Source organism: Camelina sativa, chromosome 11 (assembly GCF_030686135.1).
Source record: "Camelina sativa cultivar CO46 ecotype springtype chromosome 11, ASM3068613v1".
NCBI classification, from domain to species: domain Eukaryota; kingdom Viridiplantae; phylum Streptophyta; class Magnoliopsida; order Brassicales; family Brassicaceae; genus Camelina; species Camelina sativa.
In genome coordinates this window covers 40,841,778-40,868,748 of record NC_141890.1, presented here as the reverse complement: position 1 = coordinate 40,868,748, position 26,971 = coordinate 40,841,778, and the positions used below count along the sequence as shown (strand labels likewise).

The 26,971-nt window shown below is 37.4% G+C and overlaps 4 protein-coding genes across 8 annotated transcripts; 2 read left to right on the top strand and 2 right to left on the bottom strand.

The window, feature by feature from the left end:
• The first annotated feature begins 4,386 nt into the window (after nt 1-4,386).
• Nucleotides 4,387-6,416, top strand: LOC104725577 (bidirectional sugar transporter SWEET10-like). The gene is made up of 6 exons (XM_010444253.3): nt 4,387-4,872; nt 5,021-5,057; nt 5,145-5,355; nt 5,448-5,609; nt 5,707-5,826; nt 5,937-6,416. Exons 1-6 carry the CDS (start codon nt 4,827-4,829, stop codon nt 6,225-6,227), a joined length of 867 nt encoding a protein of 288 aa, XP_010442555.1. The 5' UTR covers nt 4,387-4,826; the 3' UTR covers nt 6,228-6,416.
• A 357-nt stretch (nt 6,417-6,773) lies between these two features.
• On the bottom strand, nt 6,774-12,418 carry LOC104725579 (protein MICRORCHIDIA 4). 5 transcript variants are annotated; one of them, XM_087473292.1, is made up of 21 exons: nt 12,152-12,418; nt 11,176-11,584; nt 10,986-11,060; nt 10,871-10,905; nt 10,697-10,775; nt 10,507-10,599; nt 10,340-10,424; nt 10,134-10,209; nt 9,627-9,755; nt 9,385-9,483; nt 9,190-9,291; nt 8,832-8,993; nt 8,633-8,728; nt 8,479-8,530; nt 8,286-8,397; nt 8,111-8,187; nt 7,684-8,033; nt 7,516-7,595; nt 7,331-7,415; nt 7,125-7,247; nt 6,774-7,042 (listed from the first exon to the last, which is right to left on the bottom strand). In XM_087473292.1, the coding sequence occupies exons 1-21, from the start codon at nt 12,179-12,181 to the stop codon at nt 6,986-6,988; spliced, it is 2,406 nt and encodes an 801-aa protein (XP_087329418.1). In that variant the 5' UTR covers nt 12,182-12,418; the 3' UTR covers nt 6,774-6,985. The 5 variants fall into 5 exon arrangements, with proteins under 5 accessions (XP_087329418.1, XP_087329420.1, XP_087329417.1 ...); XM_087473294.1 differs by having other exon boundaries at nt 12,210-12,345; XM_087473291.1 differs by having other exon boundaries at nt 11,176-11,587; nt 12,152-12,336.
• A 5,421-nt stretch (nt 12,419-17,839) lies between these two features.
• On the top strand, nt 17,840-19,384 carry LOC147935229 (uncharacterized). Its single transcript, XM_087472913.1, has 2 exons — nt 17,840-18,338; nt 18,696-19,384. Exons 1-2 carry the CDS (start codon nt 17,840-17,842, stop codon nt 19,382-19,384), a joined length of 1,188 nt encoding a protein of 395 aa, XP_087329039.1.
• Nucleotides 19,385-20,316: 932 nt separating this feature from the next.
• LOC104728772 (uncharacterized) lies at nt 20,317-21,300 on the bottom strand. Its single transcript, XM_087471942.1, has one exon. It carries the CDS (start codon nt 21,153-21,155, stop codon nt 20,604-20,606), a length of 552 nt encoding a protein of 183 aa, XP_087328068.1. The 5' UTR covers nt 21,156-21,300; the 3' UTR covers nt 20,317-20,603.
• Nucleotides 21,301-26,971: the final 5,671 nt, after the last annotated feature.

Here is a 26,971-nt window from a genome sequence, read left to right as displayed (position 1 = left end):
ACTTACGTCAGATCATATGAGGTTTCACATGGGAACCCAAAATGGGAGGAGCAAATTGTCTACCACACACACAAAAGTCTTTCGTACCCATTTATACTTTCACAACGGTCGTCCTGTCGAGATTCCACGTCCATTGTTTGCTTATAATTTTTCCAACCTATACATATTTTATTATTTTCATTGACACGAAATAAAAACGAATCTATATCATTATATTTTGCACCTATGCACTTTGCTATGCACCAGTTATAACTAGATTCTCAACCGGTTAGAACAAAAATAGTCTTTTTCATACCAAATCCGAATTTAAGTACAATACAGAAAAGAATAATGATGGAATGTGAATTTTCATACCATATGTATTAGAGTGGCTGATCAAACTAAACAATAAAAAATAAACCAACAATCTAAACCTTCCTGGACGTCAGTAGTTCAATCGATGAATCAACTAGCTATGCGAATGTTATAATGTTTTTATGATCACGAATGCGAATGCTGGCAATGGGGAGTGAACTAACTTATATATAAATTTTTTTGGTCGATGATCTGAAGAGACTACGGACGTCGGTCGGTTGAACCTCTAAAATATATTGGTTATCATAAAAAGACACTGAAAAATGAATTCATGAAATCTTCATCGCAAAAGAAAAAGAAAAGCTAAATCATGTTACTTCGGTGTGTATACATCATACATGTACATCGTAATGCATGCATCCTAGGAAATGGATTCCACATATGAGTCTTTGTTTCTAGCTAATCGAAACCTTATATTAATATATCTTTAACAACAATGTCACTTCTTTTTACCAAAAAAAAAACTATGTCAGTTCGTTAGTTTGCAATGTGTCCACCTGAATTAATCACCTGATGAAAAGTATACAACCTCTTTTTTTCTTTATTCATAAATGGTATTGTTTGAACCTAACTATTAGTCATGTGATGATTGAAAAAACGTTCTAGAGAACCATCCTTCTTCAAAGAAATAAATATTTATGTAATGTGCATTATTTCGGCCGTATGTAGTTTTTTTTTCTCCTCTTTTTCATTATTAGTTATATTTCTCTTCTTTTTCCCCACTTTTTACAATCAAGTACCGTATGTAGATAATAATTGTAGTTGAGTGGTGTATTGATTGAGAAGCGGTTCACTAAAACGATGACAAACCATATGTCTCCATTCATGGCCATAGACTCGAGAGACCTAAAGATGAAGTTCAATAGGAAACGATGGATGTTGACTGGTTGAAGACAACAGGTGACATCGGACAAAACCGACAACAGCAATAGCATCAAATTGCTTGTCTTAAGTAACCACCACATGATTGTTACAGTGAAATATATACAGCCTCAACTTAAGCCCTTTTGTTTTCACAAAGCCCAGTTGAATGGAAAGCCAACAACGTTAGCCTATTGAACAATACCCTGCAGCTAAACTAGATCGTTGCAACCTATAATTATTACCTATTTGACCATGTGATGTCAGAAAACCAAAGTGGCATCGGAAAGAGAGAGAGAGAGAATGCTTCGGAACCACATAAGAGATTTTGGCCCACTATGTGTTGCATTTTGTTTCTTACATAAGCAAAATTATACCGGACTTCAAGCGGCTTAGATATTATAAAGAGTATTTTCGGAGCCAATAACAAATTCTTGGTGAGCATTTGAGAAAATAGCTATAGAAAAATAATAATGATTGTTCATCATATTTTAACCACTTTTGGATGATATATTGAAGTATTGAACATTTTATTTAATTATACAGAAATGATGATTTTTACCGGTGATGCTCAGAACCTCAGACGACAAGTGATAAACAAATATTATTAAACGATACTAGGTTGGTATTTGCGCTACGCCGCGGATTGTTTTTAGATTTTTTTATTTTGTATTTATTTTATATTTTTGAAATATTATTTGTTTTTAGGTTGTTTGATATCAAATATTATAATTAATAAAGTTTTTTAGTAGTAGTTAATGGTATTTTTTTTTGTTTTTCATATTTTTATAATTTGTTGTAGTTTTCAAAGTAAAAAAAAAAAAATAGACTTAAACTAATTGTGGTTACTGTAACTTTTGTTACACATTGGTACGTGAGTCCACATAAATGATTTTCAAAAAAAAAATACAAAAAAAATACTTAGATAAATAAACATTAAATTTATTATAATGATAAATAAATTGGATGATATTGTATATAAATGTGTTTTTTTATATTATAACTTGAACTTACTCATTATATATGATACTAAAAATGTTGTGTCTCTTAGCAGGTCTCAATTAACCTAATGCAGTTGTAGTACAGAAGGTGTCAATCCAAATGAGAAACTTTCCTAACAATCGAGATGAAATCAAGCAGTCACAAGTTAAGCCAAATTCAAAATGAGTTTTTGTCTAACAACCTAGAGTGAACGAGATGCAAGAACAAAACGAGTTTGCAGAAGAAGAGCTAAAATGCAATAACAAAAGAGAGCAAAAAAAAGCTAACCGAGCAGAGACAAATGAACAACCTATTGCAACTAAAACAAAGAACAAGCTTAAAGATGTAGAAACAATCAGATAAGTAGAAGCTTTAAGGATGGGGTTATTGATTTCGGTGGAGTCTCTTAATCTTCCTAGAACGCCTAACAGAACACAATCAAGCTATCCCTAGACAACGAACATCACAGCTTAGCTAATTCAATCTCTTGATAGAAGCTACTCAGACTCAATCACTTCCAAACCTAACTCTCGCTAGAGAAACATGATTAAGCTGGCATGACAAACAAGTTCATTCACGTCAATAGACACCCTAGACATATCTTTGTAATCGAGATATGTTCAACTGAGCATCAAATCGACCGAGTTATGCAGTTTTTTCCACCAAAGTTTTGACTTCATTACATCGCGTTACTCTGCATATTAGAAATTAAATTATGGGTTGAAACTTGTCGAGCAAAGAAATGTTTTATTATGTGTATACAAAACGTGATTATTGGCAATTTAAATAATAGTGGTATATAATAAATAGAAAAGACGATATTCGACTGTTTATTGAAAAATGATATCAATTTCAGGTATTTTGTCTCTTCGAGACCATATTATAAAAGAGAGAAATTGTTATACCAAAAATGGTTTTTATACCAAAAAAAAAAAAAAAAAAAAAAAAAAAGAAAACAAAGAACCAAAAAAAACTTGTTATTATGTTTCTTTAATTCTCCGCTAGCTCAATTGTAGGACAGATTCGTTGGCCCGTTTGGTTTAGTCTAAGGATCATTTACTTTCGATTGTAGGCTTTACCCTAAACTGGTTTGAAGGTTTACGCACTTCATATAATTAAAATGGTTGACATAACATACGTTACTCCATATATACCATGTTTACTATATAGACAAGACAACAACGAGAAAAAGAAAATGATTAACATCACAAAAAATGATAAAGCAAATAACTCTACTTACAAACTATGGATCCACACCTAGTAGAACTGTATTGATTATTGCAGCTTTCATCATTTGCTTCGAAGAAAATTACATAGTTCAATATAAATGTTGGGGGAAATAGATTTTTTTTATTTTTTTTATTTTTTATTTTTCTTTTTGTAAATATGTTGGCGGAAAGATCTCAAAAGAGTATTTCCCTAAACCAGCTCTTTCAATTTGGAAAACAAACTATGAGCATGACAATTCGGTTTAGGGAAAAGACCAACTTGCTCTCATTGCACTAGTAAAACCCTAAGCAAAGAGAGTTGTAAACAGTAAACATCTCAACACCTACTTGGTTGGTGACACGTCAGAAAGGCCAAAACTTTGGTCCACTAGAATGTACCAGAATGGTACTTGCAAGATTTTTAAGGTTTTAGTGCTCATAAGTTGCTGAGTTGGATAGATACCCACCCATTTTAGGTTTAAGGGTTTGAGTATTTCCCACAGAATTTATGAGATAAGATTTAGGTTAATTTCGCATGCCGACATCAATGTGCGCACAACATCATTCGTTTCATTGTTTTTTTTTTTTTTTTAATTAGATGAATAAAAAGATGGTGAAATTACCCTACTCATCGAAGATATTATATATAGAGATATACAGAGTGAAACTATGTGACAATTTTTGAAATTGAGAGGATTATATTCCTCACATGTTTGAGCAATATTTCATGGAAAATTTTACTAGAGACTTACTGCTTTATTGATCAGATGCAATTCATACACAATTGCGTTTTTTTGGTTAAAATTTCATATACGATTAATGCTAACAGAATCTAGTAATCTATGAATTATATTATGCTTTATTGACCAATATATTCTTCTTGAGGAAACGGGTACTCGAGTAAAAGTTAGATCTAAAAGGTCGTCATAGAAAAGGTTTAGCCATTTACATAAAACGAAGAAACTAAGTAACATATTTAGTTGTAGGGATTAAGTACGTGAATCATAAAATCAAAAGATGGGTAAGGTTAGGCTTAGGTGAAAAAAACGGGAACCTTCCGAGGCAATGGGGTATGAAGTATACAACTGTAAAGTATAGATAATGCTCTATGTTTCTTTTTTTTCCCACTATACAACCCCATTGAGTTCAAACTCTTTCTATCTATCTCACTCGCAGACACATTTTGCAAGTTGATACACTTTTCTCCTCTCCTCCCTATATAAATCACCACACTTCACAATCAGGAATTGCATCATACATTTGAACAGATTCTCAGTATGATTCTGTAGAGTTTACTCTTTCGTTCAGTTGCGTTCTCTTTAATAGAGGAAGAGAGAGGGAGAGTTTCTAATTATAATTAAGTTTTTTCTGTTCTTTATATTCTAAAGAAGATTTCACTACGTTGGAGAGAGAGATAAAAAAATGGCAATTTCACAAGCCGTCTTGGCTACTGTCTTTGGCATTCTAGGTATTTTATCTTGGTTCTTAACTTCTTATTCTTAATGCTTTGATTAGTGACTTAGTGTATATCTTCTCACGTGTACATATACATTAAAATGCATTCATTTACATGAGCCATCGTGAAATTCTAACACATAACAATAACTATATTGTAGGAAATATCATCTCCTTTTTCGTCTGCCTTGCCCCAATGTAAGTAGTCTATAACTCTTTTGCACATTCCTCGTATAAAAATAACGTATTAACTCAAGCATTTATACGTGTTGTTAATATATTTAGACCGACGTTCATTCGTATATACAAGAGGAAATCATCTGAAGGGTATCAGTCGGTTCCTTACGTGATTTCCCTGTTCAGTGCGATGCTATGGCTGTACTACGCGATGATCAAGAAAGATGCTATGATGTTGATCACGATCAACTCCTTTGCCTTTGTCGTACAGATCGTCTACATCTCCTTATACTTCTTCTACGCTCCTAAGAAGGAAAAGGTCCTTATTCTATATGAATATAACTTATTATCTTGAGTTTACACACAAGAATTACTATATCTTTAACGGAACGTCTTCTTCCATTATGGCAGATTCTAACGGTGAAGTGCGTTCTCTTTGTGGACGTTTTCGCGTTCGGCCTAATCTTCTTGTTGACGTACTTTCTGACTCATGGCAATAAACGTGTTCAAGTTCTTGGATACATTTGTATGGTCTTTTCTCTATCTGTTTTTGTTGCTCCCCTTGGCATCATTGTAAGCCTCTTTTTCTTAGTTACCATTTCAAATTTTTTTTTTCTTTTTTGTTATCGACTATAAAAATTATATTTAACAAATATTAATTGACACACAGAGGAAAGTGATCAAAACGAAGAGTGCCGAGTTCATGCCGTTCGGTCTCTCCTTCTTCCTAACCTTATCAGCTATCATGTGGTTTTTCTACGGGCTTCTCCTTAAAGACAAGAACATTGCCGTAAGTGTCTACTAGTCTTAATATTTGTATCTAGCTCTTAATTATTATGATCGGCTGTCGCTAAAACCTAATGTTTTTTCTCTAATCTTGATCATATATATATCTTCCAGCTGCCAAATGTTTTGGGTTTCATCTTTGGAGTGCTTCAGATGATACTTTTCGTGATTTACAAGAAACCTGGGACGAAAGTTCTGGAGCCGTCAGTGATCAAGCTTCAGGACATATCTGAGCATGTTGTCGACGTTGTGAGGCTAAGTTCGATGGTTTGCAACTCACAGATGAGAACTTTGGTGCCACAGGACAGTGCAGACATGGAAGATACCATTGACCTAGACGAGAAGATCAAAGGAGACATTGAGAAGATTAACAACAAAGAAGCATTTCTCATTTCTAAGAATTAATTAGCTCTTTTACTATCAAGAGTCGATGTGTGTGTGTGTGTGTCTGTCTCTCAATTTGCTTGCATGTTAAGTTAGGGTTCAATGTTTAATTTGGGTCTGGTCAACGTCATCGTGTATCTCTCCCTCTCTCATCTCGAATGTAAAATATGTCTTATTAAATTTTAAATAAATGAATATTTCGTTTGTCTATTATTATGTATGGACCTTTATCTCTCCCTCTCTCATCTCGAATGTAAAATATGTCTTATCACCAATATTTCGTTTGTCTTTTTAACTAAGAAAAATGATATACTGTAGTTGCTCTAAGTAGGAAACAAAGAAAACTATTATATTCTTTGCACAAAAAAGAAAAAATAAACTATTATATTAATTTGGGTAAATATTAATCTTTTTTTTGTGGGACACATTATATTAGTTTAGATATTAAAAATCATATATGTAAGAGAATTTGTACAATTTAATATAATTATTCTAATCATATTGACTAAAGCGAACATTGGTGAGTTAGTTGGATTAAGGAGAGGTTGCGTCCGGGTAGGTTGGAAATGCAGAGAACGAAATTCAAATGTTTCAAACATTAAACCAATAACCTCACTTTACAATAATATCCCACTTCTCTCCTAACTCTGGTTTGGTCAGGCTAGAGACCATACACCACAACAAAAAGAGGATTTAAAGCAAACAACCTACTCCGTCAATTATGTAAGATGCCCCTCAGTACTATCATCAATGCCCCTCTAACGTCTGGTTACAACGCTTTATCTTCTGCCTCCAGCTTTTCCATCTAACAACTTCTGGATTGTGTTTGACGCCTCCTGCAACCACAAAGTCAAGTCATTTTATTTCTTGAAAATCATACTAATTACAGAAATGTTGGTTTGAACGGATGATGAGAACCTCTAGCTTATTTCTGAGATTTTCTTCCTCCATGTCGCGTCTGTCTCTATCCTGTGAGAAAACCTGGATTAAATTCTCTTGCTCTTTCTCCGTCTCTTCTAACTTTTCCTTAAATGTTTCGACCTGTAATGACAGGAGGAATTAATCAGTGAGTGTTGTTATAGGTTTGCAGGCAGACACAGTAAATGTCGGAAAGTAGAAGTTACCTCAGCTTCAAGTGTTTTGCGAAGCTCTTTCTCACGTCGCAGGTCCTTTTGCAGTAACAGGGAACCTTCTTCTTTTTTATCGAGCCTGAGAAACCAAAATAAAAAACACAGCTTCCAATGTTCACGCAAACAAGAAATATGAATCTTATAGGCAAATTAACATGGTACGTTAGGTGGTAACAAACCTCTCTCTTAACTCTTTATTCTCTTGTTCCAATTGACTGAGGGTAGGCGAACCAGACTGAGGCTTGGGTAGTTCGGTACTCTGAGAGAAGAAGTAGAAAAGTTACGTTCTCAAATCCTATACACGGAAAAAGTGTCCATAGGGAAAAAAATTAAAGACAGGATGGAACCTTCTCAGGAAGGTCAGTGACGTTTCTTTCTGGTGAAGAATCAAGATCATATTCATCATCACTATTGATGACCTCCAAAGCACGAGCTCCTTGGGGCTTTGCCTGTTTGTTAGATTTGGAAGAGAAGTTTCCAAGCTTACCACCTTTCTCTGATGATTTATACCCGGTGTCTCTAAAATCTTTCACCGATCCTTTTCCTCCTCCATTCACATTTGATCTTGTGTTGAATTTTTCTGAACCTGCGGTTGAAGTTTTAAAGCTTGGAGCAGCAGTTGAAGTTTTAAAGCTCGAAGCAGCGGTCCTTCTCCTGGATGAGGCAGATCCTTTACGATCATATTCTGGTGATGATTCTACAAAGTGGGAAACATTTCAAAGAGGTTGTTCAGTACAAGTTAAAATGTCGATGTACAGTAAAAATATATTTTACCTCTGTCTTCTTCAGTATTCTTAGCATACTTTTTGCCTTGCCTCGGAGCATATCCAATTTTGTGACATTTAGATTTCCTGAGTAAAAGCAGAACGAAAACATCAACCCGAATAGTCCAATGAACCAGCCAAGCTTAGGAAGCATGATTGAAAAAAGCACGAGAAGAGAATCAGACCAATAATCCTTCTGCATCTGAAGTAGCCGTGCCTCAAGTCTGGACAAAACTGTTGTGCGCTCAAACCCTTGCTTATCATGGGCAGGCTCAACGAAATTAGCTTCCAAGACACCTTAGTAGCAGAATGAAGTAACATTAGACTTCTCGTCAATAAGGCTTATCAAATATTAGACCTTCCAGGTAAAAACAATACCGATGACTCCACGACCATCACTTCCTGCTGCATTCCATATCCTCCAAAATGGCTGAAAACAAGTGAGAAGAAATTAAACGAAAGTGTAAAGCTGATCTTATTTTCGCCACATTTTAAGGTAGAGTGGGAAAAAGTAGCAAAAAGAAACAGAAACCTTTATTAGGCGATTTTTGTGGTAAACATTGAAGCCTTGAACATCCACATGATGTTTTGCATCCTTCACAAATCCAATGGTCACAACAGCAGACAACTGTGAAAGATTGCGCACACGGAGCCAAATATTTCGGTATAAGCTGCTTGATATCATTAAAGTACAGGAAAAAATCTAACTATGTTAAATTATGAAAACATACATTTGAGTACTTAGCGCATCCATCAGCCCCTTCTTTTGGCCGATAAGTAATCTTTTCTGTATGCATCATGTCATTTACTATGTTGTGATACTCAACATCTTTTCCTCGCAGAATGATACGGAACCCATTTGCAATCTTTAGGTAGAGAATAGATGCGTAACTCTGTGAACATGAAATGGTAACAAATAAGAGAAACGACAATGCAGCCAACAACTAATGAGATTCATAATCATTCAAATTCTACCCACCACCAGATTCGCCAGTTTCAATTATTTAAGAACTATCATAGTGATTTTAGCAGGAGACTGAACCAAACTAACTTCGAAAATTACCACAACTAGGGAAAGAATATTTATACCCTGAGTGAGTGCTTGTATGTCAGGAAGTGTCTAGAGTTAGGGAATCGAGAAGCCATATCAATATTTTTCTCATCCCGATTGACCCCTCGAAGCTGGATATCCTGCAACAAACCATACGTAGATTATATGGACACAGAAGCTTCTGCATCATTGCAGAACGTAATCTATGTATATCCAGCAATGAAAACACATACATGTGGATCAGTGTCAAAATCAAGTTCTAGCATTCCTTGGTCATCTTCCCAGAGGTTATATATGATTATCCTTGTGCCATGATTCTTCACTAGATTAAACTACAATAATCAGAGCAAAAGATTAGTGGGAAAATTCTCACATATTAGTAAAGAAGTAGTAGCGTTTGGGAACCGACTCCTTTGTTTTTCTTTTGCTTCTCCTTGTAATAAAGGCTCTCATGGAACAAAGGAAAGAGCTTTACCTGACGAAGAAGATCTTCTTCGGTAGCAAACGGCGACCATTGAACCACTGTGTCCACATTTTTATCCCAATCACTAACCGAAGACCTCATTATTGGACACCATTCAGAACCTCTTCTTTCATAGTCAAGCTTTCATTTAAATCATCAGAAGAAGAAGATTAGAAGAGATAAACTGACTACAAAAGCCTACTAAACCAAGAAATATATATGTTTTGGATATGAAGTCATTTCAATTGTATGAGTGATATCCTGAGAACAGGACAATGTTAGCTTTCTCTGCATAATATATTTTGCTCCTGAAAATGAAAGATGAGTAAAAATATTTCTGCTTTACATTTCCTTTAACGTTAAATGAGAACAGTACTTCAAACAAAAGAATGCTGAAATGAACGGTGTATGTAACTTAATTCATGCTCACAATTGAATCACATGCTAACAATCACCATTCGAAATTATCAAGTGGATTTTTTACCCAGAGTTCCATACAGTGAAATAAAAGTAGATTACCATGGGTACAACTATGTCCTCTTTTCCGGTGCTCTTTAGAAATGTATATGATAGAAGGCCAATGCTCTGTGTCGAGCTTAAGAAACATCGGGTAAACAGAACTATCGTCAGATGTATATAACTATAGCCACTATTGATATGTTTCAATCGATTCTATATAAATATGATAGCTGAAAGGGGTAATGGTGTGGTTATAGATAACGAACCTATTTCCATCTTTTCCACTGCAACGTGTGAAAACAATGACATCAGCTCCGAGTCTCATTGTACTAGTCTTGAATCCATTACCATCTATAAGAAGTATCCAAAATTTAAGAGTATTGAACTAAAACATTTGATATATCTATTTATCTTGCAAGAAAAAGAAGGTTACATTGTCCAATGGTGTCTGCAAGTTTGCTCTTGGCAGAATATCCTAGAGACATGCAGTGCCGCATCTTTTCCGGATTCATCCCACCTCCATCATCTGCATTTCAAACATGAGGAAACTCCATAGATGAGGATCAAGAAAGCGCTGCAATGTCAAAATTTGATACAACAAAATACAAAAATCAACTGTATACCCTCAATCAAGACCATCTTGCTTCCATCTTTCCTGTTCTGGATCATGTCTACATTAACAAATGTAGCTCCAGTTTGAACCTGATAATCAAAAGAATGAGAAACCAATACGACCAAACCAGAAATACAAATGCACATCTTTATAATAGTTCTAAGAATTAGAAAAAACATCACACCTCATCCAAAGCATTGTCCAAAAGCTCAGCAAAAGCTGCAAGAGATAACATTGTTTTACCACCATTTCCATTGCATAAAACATTGTTCAAAATAGATTGCATCAAAGTTACATACCTCCAAGGGACCATTTGTGACTTGTTGCATTAGAATGCAGGAACTTAGGATGTACTCTTACATGATCAAAACCACCTAAAACCACAAGTTTTCTCAAAATCCATCACTAACATTCCCAATTTATTCTCCTAAGTTCCATTAACAAAAGAATCCGAGAAATATAAACAAAATCACACAAAGCAAATTATACCAGCAGAAATTTCCCAATCACCACCAGATGTTCCTTCGTAATCTCCAGCTTTCCAAAATTGCTTACAACTTCCCCAAGGCGAAGAAGAAGGCGCCGCCACAACGTTACAAGGCGTAGCCGGGAGAGCCAAAACCTGCGCAAACCCTTCCTCATCATCCGGAATCATAACCGCTAGCTTTTTCGCCGGCGAGGCTACAGAATCACACCTCGCTCTCTTCGTCCCAGGAACATCGTTACCGGTTCTTAGGTCTACGGTTTCAACATCAGCGGTTTCCCCTAACTCGGATCCTCCTTCGTCGTCGCTACTGCTAACTTCGATAACTTCTCCGGATTCTCGCCGCGGAACGATGCTGTTCCCAGCGGCGGGTTTCCAAGTAGAGAGAGTAGTCGTAGTTGGTAACAGATTCTCCTGCTTCACGCGAGTTTCCATTAAAACGAACAAGAACAATGAATTAGAGAAGAACAAGAATCGATTTTTTTTTTTTTTTTTTTTTTTCGAAAAGTTGGGAAAGGATCTCTCGAGAACTGCAAAAGGTTAAGAACTTGAAAAGCCAATTCGAATTTACTGATTTGGAAACGCTGTCGTTTTAGTCACCTTTTCTGACTCTTTTTCTTTTTTTGGCTGTAAACAACCGAGAACCAATAAAGTTTGATAACGTCATAAAATGAAGATGTGAAAACAATGTATGAACATTTTATACGATTGTCAAAGATAGATATAGTTTTGATTGGAATAGATGTGAGTTTTGTAAGACTTGAGAAAGAAAAGGGTTCATGTAGCTAGCATACCATTATAGCATATACATATATAGATACAGAAAAGCAAATGATTTCTCTTATTTACCAAATATTTAATCTTATCAATCCAAATTTGTTTTGGGTTATCTTTGATTTTTATCAAAATCTGAATCTTAACAACATTTCCCATTTATTTTTTTCATGATTTACAAAAAAAAAAAAAAATCATAGTATTTACCGTATATCTTAATTTACGAATATGAACCATTAAAGCATGTCGAAACCATAAATCTCACTTTGTTGATGAGGTTGTTGACTCTTCCAAATAGCAAATTGCAAGATAACTTGTTTTTGTATAGAGATTCTTTATAATTCTCCAAACTGTTCTTTCGAGATTCTGAATTATCTTCAGTTTATATACCAGATAAAACTGACAATAAAATATATATATATATTTTTATCGTTTAAGATTTCAATCTTATCTATTGAGATTTCAATCTTATCTATTGAGATTTCATTTGGATTATGATTTGTTCATTTCATAGAATCTATCGTTTACAAAACCTTCGGGAATGAACGGTTGAGATTTTTATTGTAAACGTTCTCTTAAATTAATGATTATAGAAATTATGGACTTTAAAATAGGCTCTCACTTTTTAGAAAATGAAGTCATAATTTGTTGGTTTTAAACAACAAGGCCCATCAAGAACCAACTGAGGGTGTTAGACTTTGAAGAATTTTTTAGAAATATTTTTGACATCATTAAGATGATAAAGTTTGACTCGAGAAAATGTGTGATTCTTAAGACTTCAAAAAAAATTCTTACATTTTTTTGCGTCTAAACACCAATAGACCCCTATTAGTGGTCTGAATATCTACCAAAATTTGCATCATGTCCTAAAAATCGATAAACTTCATCCTCAAGTTAGTATGTACAGTTCATTAATTCCTTGGCTTCTTTGGAGATTGTGGAAATATAATTGATATTGTTTTCAATGGAAAGAAGTTCTCAGCCCTTGAAGTGGTCAATGAAGCAATGGAAGATGAGGAGGAATGGAAGGCCATAAGTGAACCACAACCCCAAAGAGAGACAAAAAAAAAATGGTAATCAAATGACTACCTCTCCTCCTCGAGATTGGGTTAAATGTAATACAGATGGATTCTGGTCAGCTGAAGCGTCCATTTGTGGAGTTGGATGGGTTCTTAGGAACAATGACGAATCGATCTATGAAGGTAGCACGACTCAATGACGGTAGCACGAAATTCCTTGACTGATGGTTGTTCGAGATTCAATGACGAATCTATCTTGGTGAGGGAGAATTGTAATGCCCATGAACCGGAATCCGGGTTCGGGTTGTGCAACGATCGATGCAAAGTCGTTACTTGCGGGACGACTTAATTGACTCCCTTGTTTGGTTGTGTTTTGGGTTTGGGAAAACCTAGGACTCAAGTATAAAAGGATATTTCGACGTCCTTGGCCGAGTTTTGTCATTTTCTGTGTTGTTAGAGGAAATAATGCATGAAGCTGTTCTTAAGAGGTTTTGGAGATTTTGGTGCCTCTTCTTGAGAGATCTGAGGCTAGGATCATGGTACAAGTTTTCTAGGAGGCTTTTTCTTGAGTTTAGAATCAGTTTTCGTCATTCACAAAGGTGAGTGTGTAACCATGGCTGATCTAAGCAAATTGATATTTGTTATCTGTGCTTTTTGGTTCTTGAATGCTTATGTGGTTGCATGTGAGTGTTTGCAATGAGTTTTGTGCCCTTTGGAGGATGTTTTTGGCATTGTGGAGCCAAGAGGAGTCAGTGGAGATTGTGTTCGGCGATGCTTTGCGTGACTGCATTGATCGATGCAAGCCGTGCATCGGTCGATGCAGTTAGGGATTTGATGGAGACAACGGATGTTGCATCGGTCAATTCATGGTGTGCATAGGTAGACGCAAGGTCGCGAAGTTACGCATGTGTTCAGAATTTGCCGGGTTTGCTTGTTCTGTGTATTGATTGTGTTTGTCTTTTCGCTTGTGTGTATAGCCCAATAGATGGGAGGATCGCCTCACAGAGTATTTATGATAATACTCATGCATATCATTTGTGTTAGTAGTGCAGGTAAAGGCAAAGTGTAATCGTGGAATCAAGGCAATGAAGAGAAGTATATTCCAGTGGCTTGATTGGTTGTTGTCTGGCTTCTGTTAGGTTGCTAGAGTTGAGTCTTTAGAATGTTTTCCAGCGGCAGAGAGTTGAAAATCACCGACAGGACTTGCGAGTTGTGCTTAGCCTCAGCCTTTTCTTCTGCAGTCCACTGCTTCAGAGGTTTCAGCATCGATTCTCCCTTGTGATTTTTCACCATTGGTTCGGTCCAGCCATCTTGAACAGCAAACCAGGCCTCCATGTCGATACCTTGAATAGCCTGCTTGACCGAAACCTTCCAATGCCCATAGTGCTCTGGATCTAGTTTTAGAACTTTTGGAACTGCAACAAAAGTTTGTGGTTTCTCCATACCTCTTGCCACAAGATCTCACATGTTGAAAAGAAAAGAAACTTCTATCATATGTCCGCTCTGATACCAAATGTAAAGGTATAGAGGGTTAACACCACAATCTTCTGCTTAGAACACACCAAGCACACTCTTATTATTTATTCTTATCAAACTCTTTTAATGGTTACAAGAATAAATCTATGCACACTTCTCTTCTCTATCTAAACTCTCACCAATATAGATCTAAGAGAACAACCCAACACTCACCTTCTTAGCATTCTTTTTATAAGCCTTGAAGTTACAATCTCACTCAAAAGGTTTTTTCAGTGTTAGGAAAAAACCTACGCTCACCACCCAAGATCTTTTATATATGATCACATTAAACCCTAACAAAAAGATCTTCAAATCTTCATTTAAGGCAATTCCTTGTTTGCCAAGAACTCCTTTCCTTATCCACCAAGAATAATTCTTCAAATATCTTCTCCCTCGATTCTGCTTTATCTTCTTATTCCACAAGCGATCGGACTTGCCACGTCAGCTACGAGCTGCGCTTCCTTGCTATTCGACACTTGTCTGTCCTCAGATGCAAATTCCTGTGTCCTAACAGACCTTTGTTCCAAACAACATCCTGCTGTAGCAACTGCATCTACAAGAGATTCAAACATTAACTCCATGTCTTACAAGAAACTCGTAGAGGATTTCAAACATGGTGGCTGATAGACAAGTTTTCACCCAGGGTATCAATTCCCTATGCAGTTGTAGTACAAAGGGTTATCAATCCAAATGGTTGTCTATTGCTAGCAGGAAGGATATGATCAGAACAATACAAGTCAAGCCAAGCAGATAGGGTTTTTGCTCTAACAGTCCTAAAATATATAAAAGAAAAGAATATAAACAAAGAAACCACACGACCTAAGCACTAGATGCAAGCAATCGAGTACAGGATCGAGTGGGGTGATCGAGTAAGCGAATGAGATATGAACAGCTCGAGGTATTACTCGATGCAGGTTATCGTGTACCTGATCGGGTAAGTGGTCGAGTAAGTAAAGAAAATGTAAACAAATAGAATACGAAAGCTCCTAAGGATGGGGTAATCGAATCCTAAGTATTCTAGACCAGTACAGATGCCTTACATGCCTCAAGCAATTATTTCCTAGACAATGAATCTCTAAAACCTTGTCACCACACTCTCGCACTAGCAACAATCAACCTTGATCACTTACCACACTCTCACAATAGCAATATGAATAAGCAGCCATTAAGAACGATTCATTATTGTCAGTAAACTCAAACTCATCTAATTTTTTACTCAAAGTCAAGTAAACCTCTAGCATTGGTTAATTCGCGCATCTCATCTACACCTCTCGGTCACTGAAACGCCCTAGATCTAATCTCAACCTCTCAGTCTGTTGACAGCATTAAGAACACCAACCTAGAAGGAAATCTATCAATTATTTACAATCAAACTAAGGCATCCTAACCGATGAAGAACACAAAATCATCTATCCCATCCCTAGAAACTTTACTACACTACTCGGACATGATAACAAGGAACAAAACAATGAAAAATGAATGAAAATTGCATTGTATTAAAAGATAGAATAAAGTAGAAAGAGTACAAGATAGAAATCTAAGAAAACTATAAAAACTATGAAATAAAAATGCAAAACGAAAAGGAAAATGTTTGAGTCACTCAGTTCTCTCACAGAAGCTCTCGCTCTCTGGTTTGAGGGTCTGCGGCGTGCTACTTTGCGAGTTAGGAGAGGAGGGGGTTTATATATGGAAACCCTTTTGACCTAGCTTCCCAGACCTGCCCGATGGTCTACTCGATGGGGTACACGAGGGTGAAGTCGGGTTACTCCTCGGGTGGATCTTCGGGTTGTTCTTCATGCTCTTGGATCCTCCTTGATCGTGTTGGGGTTCGGACTTGTTCTTGCAGCTCGATGGCTCCTTCGGGTACATGCTCGGATTGTCCTTGTTTTCCCCCCCTTTTTGGCTCTTTAGCACCTGTTTTCATCCAAAATATGCAAATGCAAAAATGCAATACCCTAAATGGTCTAAAAGTGAATTCCTACAGTTAATGACCTAGAAATGCTAAGTTAGAGGTATGAACAATGCAAAATATGGACAAAAAAGGATGCTAAAAACATATAAATTAGAGAGTTATCAGTGGCATGATCTCTTTTGACTATCTTTTTTATGGTCGAAGACTGCCTGAACCGGTACGGGAAAACCAGGAAATTGACCAAGACACTGGTAAGTAAACTCTTTCAATACGACGTAGTTTTCTTTTCCTTATATTTAAATAAAGAACCCTATATTTAATGGGATTCTTGTTAAAATTATCACTTTTTTTAGAAATCTTTTGGATATACCTTTTTTAAAAAAATTTGTGGATTTTACCACTTTCGAGAAGAATAAAAATATGTATTTTCAATTTTTTTTATACAATACGTACTTAATACCAAATACTAAACTCTAAACACAAATAGAACCGACTAAACCCAAACATAACAAATCAAACGTATGTTAAATCAAATTTTTGTAACTTAGAAAGTGGTAAAATTTACAAACTATATAAAAAATGGTAAAATCAACAAAAACCATTCCAAAAAATGGTTTTCTAATTGATTCATATTTAATTGATACACGTTTTTAAGTCAAATTCATATATTTCTCTTTTAATATTATTAAGATGTCCTCCTAAAACATACTTAATTAAGATCATGACATTTACTTCATGGAGCAACAATATATAGCATATCATGATTCATATCATATGGAAACTCTATTATCTTAAGTAAAATAATTATCTGAATTTCATAACAAAAGTCTAAACTTGTTAAAAGTAATTTAAATCTGATTAACTAAAGATGTTGAAACGAATAATTGACTCATGAATTCAGTCACTTTATATGATGATTTACATCCATCATAACATATATTGAAAGAAATAAAGGTTCACAGTTTGTGCAAAATGGTCAAATGACTAGTTTTAAGGTAAATCTATTACCAAGTACCAAAATGTTTAGACACAACCACAATTCATAACATAAATTGCTTTAAGTTTTAGTAATTAAAATTTATTATTTTTGTATTAAATATAAAACAACAGTTTAAATAATTTTTTTAGTACATTTGAATTTTAAGACAATAACAAACTGAACTGTATAATGAAAGGAAGAAAAGGATTACATCACATACAATTTGCATTTGTACTTATTATCGTCATCTAAAATTTCTTGAAGGAATAACTTGATTAATGAATCTTCCACTGAATTGTAGTTGTTTAATAACTTGATTAATAACTAGATTAAGAACTTTGAAAATTTCTGAAAGTAAGAATTTAATTAATAACTTCATTGTCTACGTCGACGTTGTGTTGGAGGAAACTAATTTATGCCAAATGAAAACACGGTAAAATAATTCCCATCTCACTTTTGCAGATGATATAATGGTGTTTTTGGATGGTAAAAAAGAATCTCTGCAACAAATTACCAAAGTGTTGCAAGATTTCGCCACTACATCAGGATTACAAATGAATAGAGACAAGACTGATCTTTTTGTGGCTGGAGTGAACCAGGATGAAACCTCGGGTTTTGACTCCCTTGGCTTCAGGCTAGGTTCACTCTCCATCAGATACCTTGGATTGCCTCTGATGCACAGAAAATTGAGACTCTGTGACTATAGGCCCCTGCTTGACAATATCTCTGCCAAATTCACGACGTGGTCTGCTCGTGCGCTTTCATACGCAGGTCGAAGAGAACTAATAGCCTCTACTATCTACGGAACCGTCAATTTCTGGGCATCCGCTTTCATCTTGCCAAAATGGTGCGTGAAAAGCATTGAGAGTATGTGTTCACGTTTCTTGTGGTGTGGTGATATCACTAAGAAGCCAAATGCTAAAGTTGCATGGCAATCGTTGTGCTTACCAAAGGAAGAAGGAGGCTTAGGTTTCAGATGCTTTGCACAGTGAAACAGAACTCTCTGTCTCAAGCTCATTTGGAGGCTACTAATCGATACGGACTCCCTTTGGGCGGAGTGGATGCGAAACAACAAAATCAAAGATGTTGTTTTCTGGCGTATTGATGAGAAAAAGCAAGTTTCTTGGACGTGGAGAACTCTGCTTCATCTTCGCCCTCTTGCATCCCTGTTTTTGCGATCTCGGGTTGGAAATGGAGAAAAGTTAAGCTTCTGGTTTGACTGGTGGTCTCCTTTTGGTCTCCTAATATGTTACTTGGGAGACTCGTGACCTGCTCAAACAGGTATACCACTAACAGGAACAGTTTCTCTAGCATGTTCACCTACAGGGTGGAATCTCAGACATGCTAGATCTTCTCAAGCGGAACTGTTGGAGACATATCTCACAACGCAAAACATCCCCACTCTTTGTTCTGAACCAGATACGTATCTATGGAAAGGAGAGGATGAGATGCTGGACGATTTCAACACACAGAAGACTTGGGAGGTCCGTAGGCAACGACAAGCACCACTCCATTGGACAAGGCATGTGTGGTACAAAGGTGCTATACCGAGACATGCTTTCATGTTGTGGATCACCCACTTAAATCGCCTTCCCACAAGATCAAGGTTGGTAATTTGGGGTATGCCAGTCGAGGAGAACTGTTGTCTTTGTGGTGCTCACCCTGAAACTCGAAATCACCTTTCCCTGCACTGTGAGTTCAGTGAAGTTCTTTGGCAGGAAGTAACTAGGAGGCTCGGCTATAGCCCATTTGTTTTCCACACTTGGACTGCGCTCTCAAGTTGGTTGGACATGCCTGATGTGATATGCACCCAAACACTCAAGCGTTTAGTGGGACAAGCAACTGTCTATGCCATATGGATTGAGCGTAATGCACGCTTTCACAACAACCTGACAACACCACCACACATCCTGTTCAAGCAGCTAGATCGACAAATTCATGATGTCATACTTGCAAAGAGCCACCGGAAAAATTTCAAAAGGCTACTGCAGGACTGGCTGAGGTACGGGTACTGAAAGCTGAGGTAGATGGGCTAGTCGCCCTTTGTTGCTGGCAGATTTCCTTGGTCTTTTAATTTTTTTTATGGCAAAGGTTATTTCTTGTATTCAAGGCTATTGTAACAGTACAATTGAGTTTCTATAATGAGTTTCTATAATGAAAATTCACAGTTTTACAAAAAAAAAAAAAAATCGTACGCTGGAATTATCTAACTTGTTTTATTATTACGTAAGGTGTGCATATAAAATGGCTTGTGAGAAGACTGAAACGCTTGAAAACCTAAATCATGAGCAACGCATATTGCATGATTCACCGTCAGCTAGGAAGAATTAAGATAAAATTCATTATAATTAGATAACTTAATTCACACTTGGTATGAGCCACACCTCAGTCTTACTACATCATTTTCAACTTTTAATAGGAGCCACAATTTTTTCTCTGCCGCCTCTTTGACGGGAAAAAAATAATAATTTCATTCCGGATACAAACCGAAAATAAATTGTCTTACAATTAATAAAATATGAAGCCTGTAAAATATAACTATATATATGATGCTTACGTTTCACTCATTAGAATATTTCAAGTACTTATTTGACGGTTGATGCTGCGGGCCTCTTAGTATCATGTAAGAAAAATAACAACTCTTTTCGTTATATGCGTCTTTTCAAATATTTTCACACATATTATAAAGGTATTATAATATTAAGCATTCATTTTCTTAATTAACTATTAATACTCTTATGTAAGTCTCAATTTTTTTTCAAATCATAAAGTTCTTTTAACAAAGATAAAGTTGAATATTTCACTCATGTTTATTATTGTAGATTATACAAAATTATATTTTGAAAAGGAAAACATAATTATTTTTTGAATCAATCCGCTTCTTCTGTTTTCTTTTCTAGTAAATGTAGTGCTTTTAGTTATCTGTTTAACTCAAATTAAGTCTCACTCATCCAAAACCTCTTAACATGTATATTAAGATACCAATGAGAATACAAATTAGATTAGAGTACATACAATATATCAATAATAGCAATGTGTCCTGTATGATCTAAGCCGACATTAAATATACATATCTTTGTAAGAAATTCAAGCTATTTTTTTTTCAAATTTCGGAGAAGCGAGAGAGTTTTCTTTCACAATTCCACTCATGCCACACAATTTAAAACAAAACAAAAAAAATTATATGGTAATATTATGAACTATAGAAAAAAGAAAAAAAAAAAAAAAAAAACTTCAAAATCTATTCAACTTGAAAAAGGAGGGAGATCGAAGAAGCTTGTACGAGCTGTTTCGCCTAATGCCAATGGAATCGGTACCACCACCACCACATGATCTATACGGAGTACCTAACCCGCATATTGGAGAACTGGTCAAACCATCATCATCGTCATCATCATTATAATCATCACCATGTCCATCATTAGACTTCATCTCGGCTAAAACCTTGAAGAAGAAGTCAACCTCGCAAGGAAGAACAATGGGTCCATCGCCTCTATATCCATATTCATTCTCTGCATCTTCTAACAAGTTCCTGAACAATGGATGGTTCACCAGTTTCGTCTTCACCACGACCCTTTGTTTCGTCGGACCCACGCAAACCGTGAAAACCCCATGTTGGGGAGACTCTTTCCTCCTCATCTTACCTTTTGATTCGATACTATTAGCATCCTCTAGAGAAATAGAGCCTGTCCAAGACTTGCTCTTCTTGACCGTGGCCGTCGTCGAAGAGCTTGTATGCCCAAAGGACTTCATTTTTCTCCATGTCTTCACCACCGGATTCTTCATTGATGATCTCTTTGTATGAGAAGATGATGTATCTAATTGGTTTAATATTTACTTATCTATGACAGAATCAAGAAGTGTTTCTGTGGGTCATAAAAGTTTTTGTTGACCCTTTTTTTTTTTTTTTTTTTGGTTAAATACTTTACCGGCTGCTCCTAGTGTCCCTCTTATATATAGATAACCTTTGATTGGGAAAGAATAGATGGGTTTACTTTGTGGATATTGACAAATTGATGAGGACGGGCTTAACTTTTGCATATACCCTTACTTCACCATATAAGCACTCATGCCCTCATAATTGAGTTTTTTTTATTTCTTCTACATTATTAATATATATGTATTCTGATAATCTTAGTTATCTCCAACATATTTCTTAATAAACAAATGTTTTTTTGTTATTTTGACATCACTTAGTATATCATTTCAAAACATATTATTGGTAATTTGATATGCTTGTTTCATTCAATTTGGTCAACGAAAATAATTTCGTTGCCTTTACGAAGGCGAATACCACCTGATTTTCCCTTCGAGAATACGTGTTCTAATTTGTTTTTAATTACTGAGAGAACACACGTCCTCTGTTCGGTTGGATTTATTATTCAATATTTGAGCATCTAAATGAAAAATTATAAATGGTTTTGAATGATTCTAAATGAATACGAAGACAGTTGTGTAAATTTCGAAGGAAAATATTGCTATAGACTTGGAAAGATTAGTTTAGCATTTTTTTTTATAACCTATAAAATTTATGGTCAAAGATTTACTCTATTCTTTATACTGTATAAAAGAATGTCAAACAACAGTTTTTTGGGTTGCCGTTAAAAACAATACTTAAATAAGGAGACATGTTTTCCACATTTTGTATGAAGTGTATCTCCTTTTGTATATTAAATATAAAATCGGTACAAGGGAATTTAGCCTATAAGATAGAATCCATTTGGGAGAGATACATTATAAACCTATTCTGGTTTAAACTCATAAAACTAGATGAAACTAAATTTCTTAAAGACTGGTAACTCTTAACCGGGATCGTACGTACCTTGCAAGAGTTTTTTTGAAAATCATGTGAATATCATTAAATGAAGAGCTGTAGATAATACAGAGTCGTAATGCACAAGCGAACAATCCTTGCCAAAAAATAATAAAAAACAAGGAGAATTCGAATCAAAGCCTTTTGTTGAGTAGAGAACTAGTCATAATCAAGCCAAATTGGGAGAAGTTGCTTGAACTGCTTTCGATGTTGTTTGGCTAGAAGAGCATCTCGGATTTGGCGGTCTAGTCTCTTGAAGAGAGCGAGAGCGACAGTGGAGATGTTGTTATGGTATCTGCTGTTGCGTTCCTGCCATAGAGCGTAAAGAGTGGCCTGAGCTACAAGACGTCGTAGGCTAAGGGGGGAGATGGAATCTTTGGTATCAAGCTAGACTGAGAAAGCGACCCAAGTGTGAAAGGTGAATGAGGAGTAGCCCAAGCGATGGGTTACTTTGCTCCAGAGAACCTCGCTGACTTCGCAATGGAGAAAAATATGGTCTCTTGATTCCAGGTACAACCCACATAGGCAGCAGCGTGGTTCGATTTGCATTCCCCATCTTGCGAGTCTCTCTCTTGTTGGTAACCTATCCAAGTGCATCAACCACATGATAAAAGCATGGCGAGGGATATGGCCTTTGAACCAGACGGGATTTGTCGCAGAGCCTCCCAGGTCCTCTTTGCAGAGAACTGGTCAAGCTCCTTTGCTTCAATACACCATACATAAATATCCGGGACGGGGCAAGCAGAAGTTGGATTGAGGTAAGGTGGATTTGGAGTTCTTCTGCTTGAGCCGATCGCGCAGGGCGAAGGGTCCATCCAAGATCAGAGCATGCATTGGAGACTGTTGCGGTTATCGGGATCCCTGTCTGAGACGGTCCCGTAGGCCCCATAAAGTCGATCAGAGGATCAAAGGGAGTCCACCAGTCAAACCAAAAAGTGAGCAGTTCACCATTACCAAGATGGTTGCGGATGAAGTTGCGGGCAAGAGGTCTTAGGTTAAGGATAGTTTTACAGGTTCATGAGACTTGCTTCTTTGCATCAATGGACCAGAAAATATCATCCTTTCACCTTCGTATTTCTTAGCCATAGTGCCCAAAGAGAGTCCGACGCCGAGAACAATCGTCATATGAATTTCAGGCAAAGAGTCTTGTTCTAGGCTTGCAGGTCTCTGAAACCAAGCCCACCTTCGCTTTTAGGGCGACAGAGACTGTGCCAAGCAACTTTTGCGGAGTCTGATTTGTTAGGATCTCCACTCCAAAAGAATTTCAAACATAAACTTTCGATCTTTTTCAGACAGCCTTTAGGTAGGAGAAAAGCCGACATCCAGAAGTTGAGGGTTCCATATGTCACCGAAGCATTGAGTTGCGCTCTACCCGCATAGGATAATGCTCTAGCAGTCCACGAGGAGAAGCGACTGATAAGTTTGTCCAGTAGAGGTTGATACTCTGCAAGTTGGAGTTTCTGGTGCATTAGTGGGAAGCCTAAGTAGCGAATTGGAAGTGAACCAATTTTGAAACCAAGAGAAGAGATCTGGGAGGTTTCAACTTGGTTCAACCCAGCAAAGAATAGGTCAGTTTTACTCTTGTTTATAGCCAGACCCGATAGGTTTGCGAATTCTTGGAAGACCTCAGCAATGTTGCAAAGAGAACGACTGGACCCATCAAAGAATACCATAATATCATCTGCAAATGTCAGGTGAGATACCATTGGTGCACTAGCATTAGGATGGACTCCAATATAGCCATTATCGTAGTTGAGGGTGGGCAGCCTGGAGAAACTTCCATAACTAAAACAAACATATAGGGAGAGAGGGGGTCGCCTTGTCGCAAGCCATTTTCACCCTTGAAGTAACCACAAAGCTCGCCATCTATGCATATAGAAAAGCTTGTGGTGGTGATGCACTCTTTGATCATTGAGATGAAAGCCGGTGGGAAGTTCATGGCATGGAGGGTATTGATGAGAAATCCCCAGTGGACAGAGTCAAATGCTTTCCTCATATCCACCTTTAACATTCCCCGCGGAGAGATGTTTTTTTGGTTGTACCCTGGACTAATTCCGTTGCTAGAAGAACATTTCCAACCAGGAGCCTTCCTTAAATGAATGCAGACTGATTCCTCGAAATTAGATCAGGGAAGACCTTTTTGAGACGGTTTGCAGGATCTTAGAAACGATCTTGTAGACTGTGTTCAAACAGGCTATTGACCTGAACTTTGATATTCTCTGAGCATTTGGTGTCTTTGGGATCAAAGTCAGGATTGTGGCATTCCACTGTTTTAACAGCTAACCCGAGTGGAAAATTTTTGTAACCGCACCGACGACTGATTGACCAACTGTTGCCCACTACGCCGTGAAGAACTCTACACAGTACCCGTCAGGACCTGGGGCTTTGTTTTTTGGGTGAGAGAAAACAATCTCCTTGATTTCTGAGGGGGTAACAGGCGCCGACAGTAGCTTAACTGCTTCAGGGGAACATCGTTGGGGAACCAGAGAGGCAATTTCCTGTGTAGAGACCGTGGAAGGAATCTGCTGTTCACCCAGAAGCTTCCGGTAGAAGTTAATTGCCATGTTTTTGATTCCCTGACTGGTGTCTACTATCTGGTCATGGTCATCAAGAAGGAAAATGATCTCATTTTGGGCTTGTCTTGATTGAGCGGCACGATGGAAGAAGCTAGAGTTTTTGTCACCCTCATCTAACCAACAAATTCAAGATTTTTGTCTAAGGAAGGGTTCCTCAGCAAGAGCCAAGGTACACCAGATTCTATGAGCTTCAGACTCTTGCAGTGCATGAGATGGAGACGGATCAGAGAGCAAGCTTTGTTGACACGCGAGGAGCCGATCATAAGCTTCTCTCACCCTCTTTTCTAAGTTGGAGTAGTTCTCCCTACTAAATTCACGAATTACCAGCTTAAGTTCCTTCAACTTCTTAGAGAGTTTCAACATTTCTGAGCATTCAAATTGCAGACCATCTCACCATAGTTTAACCAGAGCAGCAAAGTCAGGGTGTCGATTCAGCAAGGAGAGGAAATTGAATGGTATCGTTTTCTTTGGCTTTTGGGAGTCAAAAAAAATACAGCATGTACTATGGTCAGAGAAACCAGGTTCCCCAAAGACGGCCAATGACAAGGGGAAAGATGAGAGCCAATCATCGTTCACCATAATACGATCCAACTTTTTAGCCACAAGACCGGTGTCTTGTTTGTTAGACCAGGTAAATGTGTTTCCACAATACGGCAGGTCGTTGAGAGCAGAGTTGGTGAAGCATCAAGATATGTCCAACATACCAGTTGGTTGTGCATTCTGGTCCATGTTGGAGTGCTCTGGGGGTAGAGGATTTGGTTGAAGTCCCCAAGAACAGACCAAGGCTTTCCTTGTACAAGAGGAGAGGATGCGAGATCTTGCAATTCTGCCCAGAGTGGCTTTCTAGCTACATTGCTGACGCTAGAAGCATAAACCACAGAGATGACCAGTTCAGTAGCAACAAAAGGCAAGTTAACAAGACAAGTTATCATTTGGAGTGACTTGCTGAGGATGGAGACTTGAACCGATGGGTGCTAGACGATCCAAATTTTTCCTAAGTCAGAGAACTCATAATTACCGACAAAAGACCAGTCAGGAAGAGCACCCGAGATTATATTCTGCGCATTCACAGGACTGACATGGGTTTCTATTAAACCGCAAAAAAGAGGATGATTATTACGCATCCATTTCCTCAAGGGTATGGTTTAGAGGTTTGAAGGGCCTCCAGCCCGGGCTTTCCTCAACTATTGTCTCAACATTCGCTTAGACACCACTTTTAAGAAACAATCCTCATCTGTTACAAGGTTATCATCTTCTTCAGAGAGGTTGTCTTGGCTCGAGAGGGACGTATTTCTATCATGGTCAGGTCCCTGATAAGCTTCCTCAGTGAATAAACTTGAGCGCAAGTCAACGCAGATTTCACCTTCTTCAAGACCCAATGAGGGCACTACAAGTGGAGCTTGGCGATTAGGGGGGGGGATTGGTTTGAGGCGCATTGTTAGGGATATTCACCAACGAGGGGTCCTTGCTTGGGATAAAAGAACTACGCTTGATCATCCCTAGATTAGTATCCCTAGTGGTAGCAGGGATTGAAGGTGGCGGTGGCTTGGTGGAGGTTGTTTCGGTTGTGTTGCCAACAATTGGAAGCTGGTCCGGGACAAGCCGTTTGCCTTGCTGTTTGCTCTGTTGTTTATCCTTTTTAGCTCTTAAGCAGAGGGACGAAGGGTGCTTAACAGAGCCACACACAGTACAGGTAACCAGGGCTTTAGAGCAGCGTGAGATGGTGTGTCCTACCTGTTTGCAGTGAGAGCAGAGAGATGGAAGCCAAGGGCTTGAGACATTAATGCTCTTTGTCTGTCCCGGTTCGAATCTGGCATTTACAGCTTCGGGAATGGGTTTCCTAGGGTCGATGATAGTATAGACCTTAGCAACTTCTATGTTTATCAGATTTTCTGTTTGGGGATGAAGGCAGACAGGATGACCCACCAACCCTGCGATGTGCTTTAGCCCTTCTCTGTTGAAGAATTCTAGCAGTACACCCACAAAGTCCAACCAAACAGTCACCATGGTCAGCTCAGGTTTAGAAGGAGTGATGTCCAAGGACCATTTAGCAATAAACATTGTTTGGCCGTCGATTTGCCAGAGGCATTGGCTAAGGATGCGTCGTCGTATATTTGGACAGGGAACTCTGAATAGGTATGAGTTACCCTCCATCTTTGAGGCTGTAATGTCTCTAAGTTGGCGACTCCAGATACCATTGACAATGGCCTGTA

Bases quoted from the DNA above. Each gene is read 5' to 3' on its own strand.
- LOC104725577 (XM_010444253.3), top strand. From the start codon at position 4,827: ATGGCAATTTCACAAGCCGTCTTGGCTACTGTCTTTGGCATTCTAG. The intron at 5,610-5,706 runs GTAAGCCTCTTT...ATTGACACACAG, and splicing joins TTGCTCCCCTTGGCATCATT to AGGAAAGTGATCAAAACGAA. The intron at 5,827-5,936 runs GTAAGTGTCTAC...TATATCTTCCAG, and splicing joins TTAAAGACAAGAACATTGCC to CTGCCAAATGTTTTGGGTTT.
- LOC104725579 (XM_087473291.1), bottom strand. From the start codon at position 12,181: ATGGTTCATATTCGTAAATTAAGATATACG. The intron at 10,776-10,870 runs GTGTGATGTTTT...TTTGATTATCAG, and splicing joins TGGACAATGCTTTGGATGAG to GTTCAAACTGGAGCTACATT. The intron at 7,416-7,515 runs GTTTGTTACCAC...TTGGTTTCTCAG, and splicing joins AATAAAGAGTTAAGAGAGAG to GCTCGATAAAAAAGAAGAAG.
- LOC147935229 (XM_087472913.1), top strand. From the start codon at position 17,840: ATGGTGTTTTTGGATGGTAAAAAAGAATCTCTGCAACAAATTACCAAA. The intron at 18,339-18,695 runs GTTTCAGATGCT...GTTCACCTACAG, and splicing joins AAAGGAAGAAGGAGGCTTAG to GGTGGAATCTCAGACATGCT.
- LOC104728772 (XM_087471942.1), bottom strand. From the start codon at position 21,155: ATGAAGAATCCGGTGGTGAAGACATGGAGAAAAATGAAGTCCTTTGGG.